At 39.6% G+C, this 13372-nt stretch overlaps 1 protein-coding gene across 1 annotated transcript; it reads left to right on the top strand.

Annotated features, from left to right (window-relative positions):
• Positions 1-315: 315 nt before the first annotated feature.
• LOC116113768 (pre-mRNA-processing protein 40C-like) lies at positions 316-4226 on the top strand. The gene is made up of 3 exons (XM_031399933.1): positions 316-400; positions 3780-3920; positions 4054-4226. The coding sequence occupies exons 1-3, from the start codon at positions 320-322 to the stop codon at positions 4183-4185; spliced, it is 354 nt and encodes a 117-aa protein (XP_031255793.1). The 5' UTR covers positions 316-319; the 3' UTR covers positions 4186-4226.
• Positions 4227-13372: the final 9146 nt, after the last annotated feature.

The raw sequence follows: 13372 nt of genomic DNA, 5'->3' as shown, positions 1-13372 counted from the left end.
AGAGGAGCTCATCAATATGTACTGCCTGAAGAAGGGCCAAAGAGGAACTTACTACCTCTCTAAGGCTAAACGGTCCGACCTCAACAGGCTAGTCAGAGTCCCAAACAAGATTGGCAGTTGGGATTCCAATTACTTCTTCTGTCCTGATGAGGATGACGATGGTTCTTTCAAGGATTGCCGTAGGTTTTTGTTCTTTTATGAATGATATTGTCTGCTACTGCTGTTATTATTCTTTTTCGATGCAACTTCAAATGTAGCTTGTGAGAAATGCTAGTTTCATTAACTAATTGTTTAACATGCCAATGAAATATTACAGGAAATGCTTAAGGAAAGAGGAGTGGCACCATTCTCAAAATGGGATAAGGAACTGCCAAAGATAGTATTTGATCCCCATTTTAAGGTTTGCCGAGTCTAAAGATTTTGAATATTTTGTTTGAGAATTGGAGGCCTTCTTACCACAGGGTGATCTGACACCTTAGTAGATATCTAGTCCACTTCTACTTCTCTCTTTTGATTAATGTAATTTTTTGTTTTAAATCAAAAAAGTAATATTGCATCTTTGGTTAGTAGCTTTGGATGAGATATTAAGAATTTGCCTATAAAATATTTTTGTCTTCCTTTAAGAGGCAATCCTAGAATTTCTGAGTTTTAGGTTCTATAGTGGATAGTAGGGCTGTATACGAGCCGAGGCGAGCCGGACACCTCGGTGTTCAAGCTCGGCTCGTGACAAATGTACGGAGCTCGAACTCGAGCTCTAAAACCCTGGCTCGAGCTCGAATCATTTACGAGTCGAGGTCGAGCTCAATACTTCTTTCTCTTCCTGAACAAATTACAGTTCTGACTTTTTGCTCTACCCTTTCTATATTCAAAATCAAAATCCCTTGTGCCTGTGCCATCAAAATATAATAAGTAGTCACTATTCACTCACCAGTCACCAACTAAGTTAGAAATATAATAACTAAAGACAAGTACCCGTGATCTACACAACATGTAAACTTGAGTTATTAAGGATTCATATATGGAAACCCAGAAATCATAGTAATAGCATCCTATATGAAATCAAATCAAATCAAAGCAAAGCAAAGCATGGATGCTGCAAATAAATAAGGTAAGATATTCATTCATATAAAGGCATAATTAGCTAGCGTTAGTGGTTATTACTGGAGTTGTTTCTAAAGGGAAAGAGAAATAAAGGAGAAGAAGAAGGAAAGAGAAAAGAAAGGAGAAGGAGAAGTGCGATTGTTGGAAGAAAAATAAGTTAAGAGTTTTTGGAATTGAAACAATTTATATATAAAATGATAATTACATGGACCCCTTTTATACTTGAAAAACTTGCACCTCATACTTAAAAAACTCGCATCTATACCCTTTCGAGCCCATGGAGGCTTGCAAGCCTATCAAGCCGAGCACTGGGTGGCTCAGGCTCAGCTCGAAAGGGCACTTGAGCCGCTCTAGCTCGAGCTTTTGTTGAGCTAAGCCCAAGCTATTCGCAAAAAGTTCAACTCAGCTACACCCCTAGTGGATAGAGTTGAGAAAAGATTGCATGTTCAAATAAAGCTTGTCTTCCTATAGGAGAAGCGCCCACTTTTGTGTAATTGGGGTTATCTAGCCTTCCATTATGTAACTTTTTCTTCTTAGAGTCCTTAAGAAGATGGTTAGAAGGCTAAGAAGAGAATGTGAGGTCTGGGGTCACCTTCTTACCATGGGGATTAGTTTGTGTAATTGGTCTTATCTAGCCTGCCAATATAAGGAAGAAAAGAAGGATCATTCAGTTTGTCAAGAAATAGGTGTCTAGCCTGGGGATTATGGTGGTCCCGGGCTTGGTAATGTTGAAAACTAGGTAAATAGCCATAGAGATTTTGATTGGAACAATTGTCTTTAAGTTTGAGATATTGGGTGGGATGTTAAGGTGGATATTAGAAGTTTGAGAAGCAATCCTTTGAAGTTTATTGTGCGAGGAAATCAAGACTTTGTTTCTAACACATGTTGATTGGTGAGTCCACTGGTTTGTCTGGTGGCAATAATATTTGATTAGAATACACAAGGTCCAGGGTGCTAGCACTGATCATTTTATAAAAAAGATAAAAGAAAGGCATTTTGACTGGTTGGGGTTTATCAATTGGTTGGAACTTCAATTTTCTGTTTGGGTGATTTTGAAGTATTGTGTTGCCTTAGTTGAGGGATTTTGTTCATTTGGGGAGGAAAGGAGTTGGAGGTCTTGTGTAATTTAGGTGCTGAAAATCTTTAATTATTCGGTGGAAAGGAATACAAAATTTTCTAATGATGCTAGGGAGGAAGATGTGAAGTTTTTTCCTTTTTCTATTTTATTTTTTTTGAGAAGAAACTAGGACATAGAGAGTGACAAAAGCTTAAGATATTCCTTTCTTTTTGTTTTTGGAATATTATATTTGGTTTGGGCTTTCTTTTGTGATTGGAATAGTTCGCTTTATTTTTATATTTTTTTCACTAGTTTCCAGCTTACCTTTTTGTTTAATACATACATATAATATAATATATATATATATATATATATATATAATATATAATATATATATATATATCTATATAACATGTTGCTTTAGGTATTACTTAACGAACAGACTGCTTTAGGGAAACTTAACCCTGAAAGAGAATTCGAAACCCAACTTATTGTTTGGTTTAGTTCTTCATGTTTTAATGTTATGCAACCCGACCTAAATGGCTGTTGATTTGTTTGGTCAATGTAAGTTGCTCTTGGTTTGGTTGTTCATTGTTAGGATCCCACATTGGAAGGGAAAAGGGTGGGCATGTGGGTTATAAAGGGTTTGGGCACCCTTTCTTGGTAAGCCGGTTTTCCAAGAAGAGTTCTACCCAAACCCATGAAAGACTTATGACCCAACCCAATTATTGAGTTATTGGAATGGGTTCCTAGCAATTGGTATCAAAGCATGATCCTACGTCCACGTGAATGTCGCTTATGTGGCAGGCTGACCTTGTGCTCGGGCTGCTACCTTGAGAAAGGGCATGGAGGCTCAAGGGAAAGGGGATCCGCGTAGTCACCCAAGGGGTAAAGAGGTCAACGTGGACGTTGGTTGCGAAAGCATGGTGGAATATTTGGATCCGACATTGGAAGGGAAAAGGGTGTGCATGTGGGTTATAGAGGGTTTGGGTACCCTCTTTTGGCAAGCCGGTTTTCCAAGGAGAGTGCTACCCAAGCCTATGAAAGACCCATGGCTCAGTCCAATTGTTGAGTTATTGGAGTGAGTTCCTATCATTCATGCTTTAATATTACCGTGATAAGTTTGGCTTATTATGCTAATGTAAGTTATTCACTTGTGATGAGTTGACTGTGTTTATATCTGAGGTTTGTTTTATCTCACCATCAATACTTGTGAAATACTTCTGCTTAAGTTGGTATTTGTTTGTTTTTATAGTTCTTAAGTTGGTATTTATTGTTCTTGTTGTATCATATGTTAATTTTTGACAACCATGGTATTAATGTTATCCATAGGACCATCTTTTGGGTATACTTTTTAGTGGTTTAGGCTTATGATCTTTTAGTCTATCCTGTTAAATATGACTAGCCTCGGGATGGTGTGTTTATTATGCACTGAGCTTACAAGTTCATTTTATACTGCAACTCCTTTTTTTCTTTCTTTGTGTCTGTTTATTTCAATTTTGATTATCTTTTTTTAATGCATACTGCAGTCTATGTATATTGTGCTAGATGGGAATATTTCTCATTCATACTGTAATGAGTTTGCTGCTTTGCTGATTGGGAAAGGCATTTTCTGTTGTAGGCCATCCCAAGTCAATCGGCAAGAAGGGCCTTGTTTGAACACTATGTTAAGGCATGTGCTGAGGAGGAACGTAAGGAAAAACAAGCAGCTCAGAAGGCTGTAATAGAGGGATTCAAGCAGTTACTTGAAGAAGCATTAGAGGTTTCAGAGCTTATATTGAATTCCAGTGTTTTCTTATTTTGCTAATGTTTACTTTAATAACAATTATTACTAAGTTGTATAAATATAAGACTGCAGGCCGGAGGTGGTTTATTGAGCATATTTTCATTTTCAGGATATTGACCACAACACTGATTATCAGACATTCAGAAAGAAATGGGGCAGTGATCCACGGTTTGAGGCGTTAGACCGCAAGGATCGAGAGCTGTTATTGAATGAAAGGTATCATTTAATGAGGAGAATATAGCTTGAGCTCTTTTTCAGCATCACATCTTTCATCCTTGTGCAGTAACTCAACATCTATATTTTTGGCGTCTATTTAATTGGTTAGTTTAGCCATGTTTTTCCAACCAATTCAAGTTAATTTTTACTTTGGAATTGATAATCCATGCTTTCCTTCATCCTTGGAAGAAAATGTGAACTTAGCATTTTAGCATAATACATATTCTACTTGAACCTGTTTTCACGAACAGAAACACATTAGATTTGGGGAACTATAAGAGAATTGTTTCTTTGGTCATTTCTATGCGAATAGGAACTTAAATTTCTAGTGTGGAACATACCAAAAGCTACCCGCTTAAATTTATTAATCAAATATGCTTGCTTAGACGGACCTATTGAGTATTTTGTAACTTTCGTGGAGTCTTTTTGTCTCTTTTATGTTTCTGTCCTATGGAATGAAAAAAAAAAAAAAATAACGGGGAAGTCTAATTGTTTCAGTAGGATGCTTCACTTTTAGTATGGCTTAGCTCATGTCTGTTTTAGCTTGGGAAGATCGCTAGTTAATGCCATGCAGAACCCTCGTAGAGTTTTGGTCAGGTTACATGTATGAGGTTAAATTTCAGCTCTTTCTTTGAACTGTTCATTGCAAAGTTGTCTTGTCACATAACTAATGTAAAAATGATATTTATTCTTTATCTTTCTCATCCTTTTTCCTTAAGTATTGTTTAGTAACTTGAGTTAAATATCTGGTTTGTGATGCCATCATTAATGAGGTGAGCCCATTATTAAACTGGACTAAGGCTAGCTGATTATTAATTTGGACCAAAGGCTGCATGTCTGATATTTTCTTTTTGGCCTTTAAATGGCTTCCAGTTCTTATCTCATCTTTGCTGACCAGTATTAAGACCTGTATGAGTGATAAGTATTCAAAGGTTGACTTGTTGACTGCAGTGTACATACTAGAAGACTGCTATACTGTTGTGGAGGAGTTTAGTTCATCTCAGACTAATATTGTGCACAACTACATCTCATGCACACTGATGAGCAACTAAAAGGGCTGGCGTACCGTAGGAAGGGTAGTGGTAAGAAGTAGAGGAATATTGCTGAATATTTGTTATGTAGGAAGTTGGGATTTGCTAGGGAGGACAGATGGCATGATAGGATAGGATGTAGGTGGAATTCGGTTAGAGCAAAAAGGTGACAGGAGAGAATAAAAAGAGGAGGAGAGAAAAAGGATGACTCATTCAGAATTAAAAGAGTGAATTGGAAGGGAGGCAGCTGACCCTCGAAGTCAGTATTTGGGAGGTGGCTGACCCTCGAAGTCAGTCTTTCGTTTATCGTTTTCTTGATGTACTTTGCATTACTTTCTCAATGTTTTTTGCTTACTGAGTACTGACAGGATATGACTACTGGATATATCTTTTATGGATGTATTGTTCTGTTGGGATTAATATAACAGGATCTTCTTTACTAAATTGTAATTGTTGATTGTGAGTTGTGGACAGATTGTTGGTAGTATTGGTTGATTTGCAGGTCAGGTCCTATCAAGTGGTATCAGAGCATTGTGGTCTGGGTAATGGTCTTGACGAGGATGGATTCTAGACTGGATAATGTAGAGAGAGAGGTTACAAAACTGGGAGTAGAAATGGGTACCATCCGGGAGTGTTTGGTGGAGTTACAATCATGGGTACAACGAAAGAATAAGGAAGAGGCTGGTAGAGCAGAAAATGTTCAGTCTTAGCAAGAAGAAAATGCAAATGGAACTAGTGGATCTGGGAATAGAAATCAAAACCGCAATGAAATAGGGGGATGAAAATTGGAGATGCCAATCTTTTCCGGTGAAGATCCTTACGGATGGATCTTTAGAGTAGAGCGGTACTTCAGTCTCAATGGAATATTGGAGGAAGGAAAGTTGACAGCGGCAGCTGTCTGCATGGAAGGAGAAGCTATAAATTGGTTCCAGTGGACGGAATCCAGAACGCCGGCAAGCTCGTGGGCTATGTTTAAGTTGACACTACTTCAGAGATTTAGTGGATCACAAGAGCTCAACCCATATGAATCCTTAATGGCAATGAAAAAAACTGGTTCAGTGGTGGAGTTCCGTCGTCAGTTTGAAGCAATAGCAGCACTTTTGGTAAGGGAGAAAGAAGAAATTCTGCAAGCTGCCTTTGTGAATGGACTAAAGATAGAAATTAGGGCTGAGGTTCGTTTGGCCCAACCAAATTCATTAACCCAAATAATTGAGCTAGCCCAGAGAATAGAAGAAAGGAATCAAGCTTTAGAAGAAGCCCAAGTGGGAGCAAACAGGGCCTCACGCACAGCTGGGCCTGGGTTTTCATATGGGTCCAACAACCATGGATCCAGCAGTGCAACCCGATTCGACATCCACAACCCAACCCAATTTGAACTTAATCCCAAATTTCCCAACTCAATCGAATCCCTAAAATCTAACTCCCAACTCCTTTTCCCATTTCAGTCGACGAACACCGGAATCTTCCATGCAGGGCTTGTCGACGAATTCCTCCACTCGTGAACCATTGACGACGACTTTTCGACCATTCGAACGACAACAGTTTCAACGACAAGAGTTTCCCTTTCGTCGAATGACAGATGTCGAGATCCAAAGGAAAACAGAGAAGGGAATCTGTTTTAGGTGCGACGGAAAGTACTCGATTCGGCATAAATGTGGTGAGAAACAATTTCAAATCATCCTGATTGATGAAGAAGAAGATGACCCAGATCCGATTGGGGGTGGAGAAACTGTCGAAACTGAAACAGAGCAACAGTAGGAAAATGTTGAGCTTTCTCTTAGTTCAGTGGTGGGGATTCAGGGTCCGAAGACAATGAAACTCAAAGGAAGAATCCAAGGTAAAGAATTGATTGTGTTGATTGATAGTGGGGCTTCCCACAATTTTATTAGCTCAAAGGTGGTTGAACGATGGGGAATACCAGTGGTAGGGACTCAGTCCTTCGGGTTCCGAGTAGGTGATTGGTATAGTGTGAGGTGTGAAGGAGAATGTAGAGACGTGTGCATGGAGTTACAAGGGGTGTCGATTGTTCAAAATTTTTTCCCATTTGATATAAGCAGTGCTGACGTAGTTCTAGGTATTGCATGGCTTGAGACTTTGGGTGAGACCATTATGGATTGGAGAAAACAAACTATGAGCACTGGAAAACCAGATTGTTTGTTTGTATGGGGATCCATCTCTTAGCAAAACCATGGTATCCCTCAAGGCCATGATTAAGGCGTTACAGAGTGAAGGGCAGGGCTGTTTGATCGAATTTGGGCAGATACAGACTCAGTGTGAACAAATTGGGAGTATCGATGACAAACTACTGGAGGTCTTGGGAAAGTTTAGCCAAGTCTTCGAGCCACTCCTCGGGTTACCACTTGCTAGGTCAAAAGACCATGCTATTCAGTTAGTTCCTGGCACACAGCCACCAAACCTCAGACTATACCGATACCCTTACTATCAGAAAAATGAGATAAAGCGTATTGTCAAGGAAATGTTGCCTTCGGGAATTATTAAACCAAGCATCAGCTCGTTCTCCAGCCTTGTTTTATTGGTGAAAAAGAAGGATGGAGGGTGGCGATTCTGTGTAGATTATCAGCCAGTTAACAAGGTGACAATTCCGGATAAATTACTGATTCCTGCTATCGACGAATTGTTTGATGAGTTAGAAAGGGCAACAGTATTTTCGAAACTCAATTTGAAATCCGGATATCATCAAATTAGAGTGAAACCAGAAGACACACACGACTGCTCTTTGGACACACGAAGGGCATTATGAATTTCTTGTAATGCCTTTCGGCCTTACCAACGCACCGGCAACTTTCCGAGCAGTCATGAATGATGTATTCAGGCCATATTTGAGAAAATTTTTGTTGGTGTTCTTCGACGATATACTGATTTATAGTAGGGAGATGGACGAACATGCGAAGCATTTAAGCATTAATTTGCAGGTATTATTGGAGAATCAGTTGGTGGTAAATCAGAAGAAGTGTCAATTCGGGCAACTCCAGTTAGAATATCTAGGACATATAGTGTCAGCTAAGGGTGTGGCAGTTGATCCCTCCAAAGTAGACAGCATCACTAAATGGCCAGAACCAAGGAACATCAGAGCACTTAGAGGATTTCTTGGGCTGACAGGCTACTACCGTCGTTTTGTTCGCGATTATGGTAAGATAGCTCTTTCACTCACTGCCCTATTAAAGGACTCTTTTGTATGGAATACAACAGCTCAACGGGCCTTCGAAGAGTTAAAAAGAATCATGACCAGTGTCCCTATCCTACGGATGCCAAATTTCACTCAAGAATTTATTATAGAGATCGATGGGGCTGTGTTGATGCAAGGGGGGTGGCCTATTGCATTTCTCAGCAAAGGTTTGTCTATCAATTCCAAATTGAAATCAATCTATGAGCGGGAATTAGTGCCTATAGTTTTGGCTGTGCAAAAATGGCGACATTACCTCTTGGGAAGACGTTTTGTTATCCGGACAGATCAGCAGATCCTCCATTTCTTAACTGACTAGAAATTATTAAGTGAAAGTTAGCAAAAGTGGGTTATCAAAATGCTGGGACTGGATTTCATCATTCAATACAAACCGGGACCACAAAATAAAGTAGCAGATGCTCTTTCCAGGATGCCGGATGCAGTCGAGCATCATGCTATTTATATGGGTTGTTTTTCTGGACTAGATAGTTTAGAGGATGCAATCCAGCAAGATGCCAAGTTATGTAGGATTATACAATAGCTTCTGATTGACCCGAATAGCCACTCTCATTTCAGATTGGTGGGACGCCATCTACTGTACCATAACAGGTTAGTGTTACCTAAATCGGGGCCTCACATCCACAAGATATTACAGGAATTTCATACTTCACCAATTGGGGGCTATTCTGGATTTTTTCGGACATACAAGCGAATCTCGAATGTGGTGTTTTGGGAGGGAATGAAGAACAATATCAAAGCATTTGTAGCTGCTTGCCGCATCTGTCAACAAAATAAATACGACGCATTAAGTCCAACAGGTTTGTTGCAACCATTACCTATTCCTAACCAAGTGTGGGATGATGTCTCTATGGATTTCATTATGGGGCTGCCCAAAGCGAATGGGGTTGATACTATTCTGGTCGTGGTCAATCGTTTGACAAAATATAGCCATTTTGTCACTTTTAAACACCCGTATACAACCAAGGTGGTGGTTGACCTGTTTATCAGAGAGGTGGTCAGGTTGCATGGGTTTCCCCGAACCATTGTTTCCGATCGAGATAGGATTTTCATGAGCAACTTTTGGGCCGAATTATTCAAACAGTTAGGGACCCATTTGCACATGAGTTCAGCCTACCATCCGCAGACGGATGGTCAAACAGAAGTGGTAAACCGTTTCTTAGAGACATACCTTAGGTGCTTTGTCAATAGCCACCCACAACAGTGGCCAAAATGGGTTCCACGGGTAGAATTTTGGTTCAACAGCACCTATCAGAGCTCCACGGGAATGTGTCTATTTAAGGCACTGTATGGCCGTGAACCTCCAACAGTGTTACGCTATGCGGCCCATACTTATCCAGTTGAAGAAGTTGACCAGCAACTTCAGCAAAGAAACCATATTATTGAGGAGTTAAAGGCAAACCTTATTGTAAATAAACATAATGAATATTCACTCTTCTCATTCATAGCTTAAAAGGATACATATTTATATACACTTGTAGTGTTCTAAACTAGGTAGGTGATCAATCTAAATTAGGATAGAAGTGATCCTTATAATCAAGGATTTTAATGTGATCCCTATAATCTAGGAAGTCATATACATCTGTAACACTCCCCCTCAAGCTAGAATATAGATATCAATCATACCCAGTTTGTTACAAAGATAATCAACTCGAATCCCAGTTAGAGCCTTTGTGAAGATATCTCCCAATTGTTCTTCAGTCTTCACGTACCCAGTGGAAATCAGACCTTGCTGTAGTTTCTCACGGACGAAATGACAATCAATCTCAATGTGTTTTGTTCGTTCATGGAACACTGGATTAGATGCAATATGAAAAGCCGCTTAGTTATCACACCATAATTTCGCTGGTACTGAAGTTTCAAGGCCTATTTCAGTTAGGAACTGATATATCCACATTATTTCACAAACAGCTTGTGCCATAGCCCTATATTCCGACTCTGCACTTGATCGTGACACGACATTTCGCTTCTTGCTCTTCCATGATATTAAATTTCCTTCGACAAAGACACAATAGCCTGATGTGGATCTTCTATCTACCTTGGAACTTGCCCAATCTGCATCTGAGAAACATTCAATATGAGAGTGACTATTATTGGCATATAATATACCTCATCTATGGGCTCTTTTCAAATAACACAAGATTTGCTCCAAAGCTGCCCAATGATGAACTGTTGGGGAGGCCATAAACTGACTGACAACACTTACTGAATATGCAATATCTGGACGAGTCACCGTAAGATAGTTCAACTTCCCGACCAATCTTTTATATTTCTCAGGATCTCCAAATAGTTCATCATCTTTCGTAAGCTGCACATTAGGAACCATCGGAACACTACATGGCTTTGCCCCCAATTTCCCTGTCTCAGTTAATAAGTCAAGCACATATTTCCTCTGAGAGAGGAATATACCTCGTTTGCTCCTTGTAACTTCAACCCCCAAGAAATACTTCAATATCCCTAAGTCTTTTGTGTGGAACTGGGTATGGAGAAAAGACTTAAGAGATGTGGTGCGCACACTGTCACTCCCAGTAATAACAATATCATCCACATACACAACTAGAAGAATTATGCCATTTTCAGACCGTTTGTAGAAAACAGAATGGTCAGTTTTACATTTCAGCATACCAAATCTCTTAACAGCCTGACTAAACTTTCCAAACCAAGCACGAGGACTCTGTTTTAAACCATACAGAGATTTGCAAAGATAACATACTTTCCCATACTCCCCCTGAGCAACAAACCCAGGAGGTTGCTCCATATATACCCCTTCCTGAAGATCGCTGTGAAGAAAAGCATTCTTGATGTCTAGCTGATGCAAAGGCCAATCATAAGTAGCTGCCATAGAGATAAACAGCCGAATAGAGGTAAACTTAGCCACAGGGGAAAAAGTATCAGAATAATCGACTCCGTAAGTCTGAGCATATCTTTTAGCAACCAGACGAGCTTTTAGTCGAGTAACTGACCCATCTGGATTAACTTTAACTGTAAACACCCATTTGCATCCAATTGCCTGTTTCCCTGAAGGTAAATCTACCAATTTCCAAGTACCATTGTCATCTAAGGCATTCATTTCCTCTATCATTGCATTACGCCAACCAGGATGAGAAAGGGCTTCATGAACAGTTTTAGGGATAGTAATAGAATCAAGGGAAGCAATAAAGAAGCATGATGAATGTGACAAATGATCATAAGAAACATAAGAAGAAACAGGATAAGTACACTATCGTTTACCTTTTCGTAATGCAATAGGAAGATCATCACTTGAAACTGGATCAGATGACGAAGAAGTTGGTGCCGGACATGAAACAAGAGGAGGTGGATGACGAGAGTAGACTTTGACATGAGCAAGATCAGAGATAGGAGTTGATGTAGGAAGCGTAGGAATAGTGATAGGGTCAGAGACAGGAGCCGGTTCAGATATTGGTGCAGGGGAAGTGAAGGTATAAACTAACAAATCATCATTATCATCATCCTTCGGATGATCTGCAGGAGAAGAGGGAAAGTATGGTGTTTCTACTAGAAAGGTAACATCAATGGAAACAAGATACTTATGAAGACTTGGACAATAACACCGATATCCTTTCTGAAGTTGAGAATAACCAAGAAAGACACATTTTAATGACTTGGGATCTAATTTAGTGACTGATGGTCAAACATCCCAAACAAAGCAAGTGCTACCAAATACCCTAGGTTCAAGAGGAAATAATGCTTTGTTAGGAAAAAGAATACTGTACGGGGTCTCACCATGAAGGACAGAAGACGACATGCGGTTAATCAAAAAACAGGCGGTGGAAACGGCATCAGCCCAGAATGGTTTAGGAACATTCATTTGGAAAAATAAGGCTTTGGCAGTTTCAAGAAGATATCTGTTTTTCCGTTCCGCTATTCCGTTTTGAGATGGAGTATCAACACATGAAGTTTGATGAAGAATGCCATTCTGGGTCATGTAATTTTGAAAAGAAACTGACAGATATTCTTTTGCATTATCACTGCCCAATGTATGAACAGAAACATTGAATTGAGTTTTAATTTCAGTACAAAAAGCACAAAAATAAGAAAACAAATCAGAACGATTTTTCATTAAGAATAACCAAGTCATACGAGAGTAATCGTCCACAAATGTAACAAAATATCTAAAACCAGTTTTAGACAGAACTGGACAGGGACCCCAAACATCAGAGTGAACTAACTCAAAGGGAGAATTAGCTCTTTTATTGACTCTAGGACTAAAACTGACATGATGATGTTTAGCAAACTGACATGACTCACACTCTAATGTAGACACTTTATTAAACTGAGGACACAATCTCTTCAATGAAGGAAGAGATGGATGGCCCAAACGACAATGTGCTTGAAACGGGGATGCAACACTAGAACAAGCGACAGGTGTAGATTTTGGTCTGTCGAGAATGTATAAACCTCCAGATTCATGTCCTTTACCAATAATCTTCTTCGTCGTAAGATCCTGAAACAAGCAATAATCGGGAAAGAATAAAACACAACAGTTAAGAGCACGAGTAAGTTGGCTAACAGAAATCAAATTGAAAGAAAAATCTGGTAAATGTAAGACATTTGACAAGGGAAGCTGTGGAGTAGGGGTAACTGTGCCAGACCCAAGAACGTAGGATGGTGACCCATCTGCTAAAGTCACATTCGAAAGGGTTTTTGATTGATAAGTAGCAAAGAGACTGGGATTACCTGACATGTGATCTGTTGCACCAGAGTCAATGACGAATTTGGAGGATGAGGAAAGGAGACATGTATTTGGCTTACCTGAGTCAGCCATAGCCGTGACAGGAGTAGGTGAAGCCTTTAATGATTCCTGGTACAATGAAAACTTGGCAAATTCATCTGCAGAGATAAGAACTGACTGATCCGAAGTATCATTGGTGGATGCAACATGGGCAGAGGGATTTCTTCTATTTCTGTTCTGAAGCTTTCTACAATCACGCTTCATGTGTCCTGGCTTATGGCAATAG

Source organism: Pistacia vera, unplaced genomic scaffold, assembly GCF_008641045.1.
Source record: "Pistacia vera cultivar Batoury unplaced genomic scaffold, PisVer_v2 Contig690, whole genome shotgun sequence".
Taxonomy (NCBI): Eukaryota; Viridiplantae; Streptophyta; class Magnoliopsida; order Sapindales; family Anacardiaceae; genus Pistacia; species Pistacia vera.
The sequence above is the reverse complement of the archived record's forward strand: the minus strand, read 5'-3'. Positions and strand labels throughout refer to the sequence as shown.

Coding starts and splice junctions, on each gene's coding strand:
- LOC116113768 (XM_031399933.1), top strand. CDS start 320: ATGCTTAAGGAAAGAGGAGTGGCACCATTCTCAAAATGGGATAAGGAA. Junction 401..3,779: donor TATTTGATCCCCATTTTAAG/GTTTGCCGAGTC, acceptor TTTCTGTTGTAG/GCCATCCCAAGTCAATCGGC. Junction 3,921..4,053: donor TACTTGAAGAAGCATTAGAG/GTTTCAGAGCTT, acceptor TTTCATTTTCAG/GATATTGACCACAACACTGA.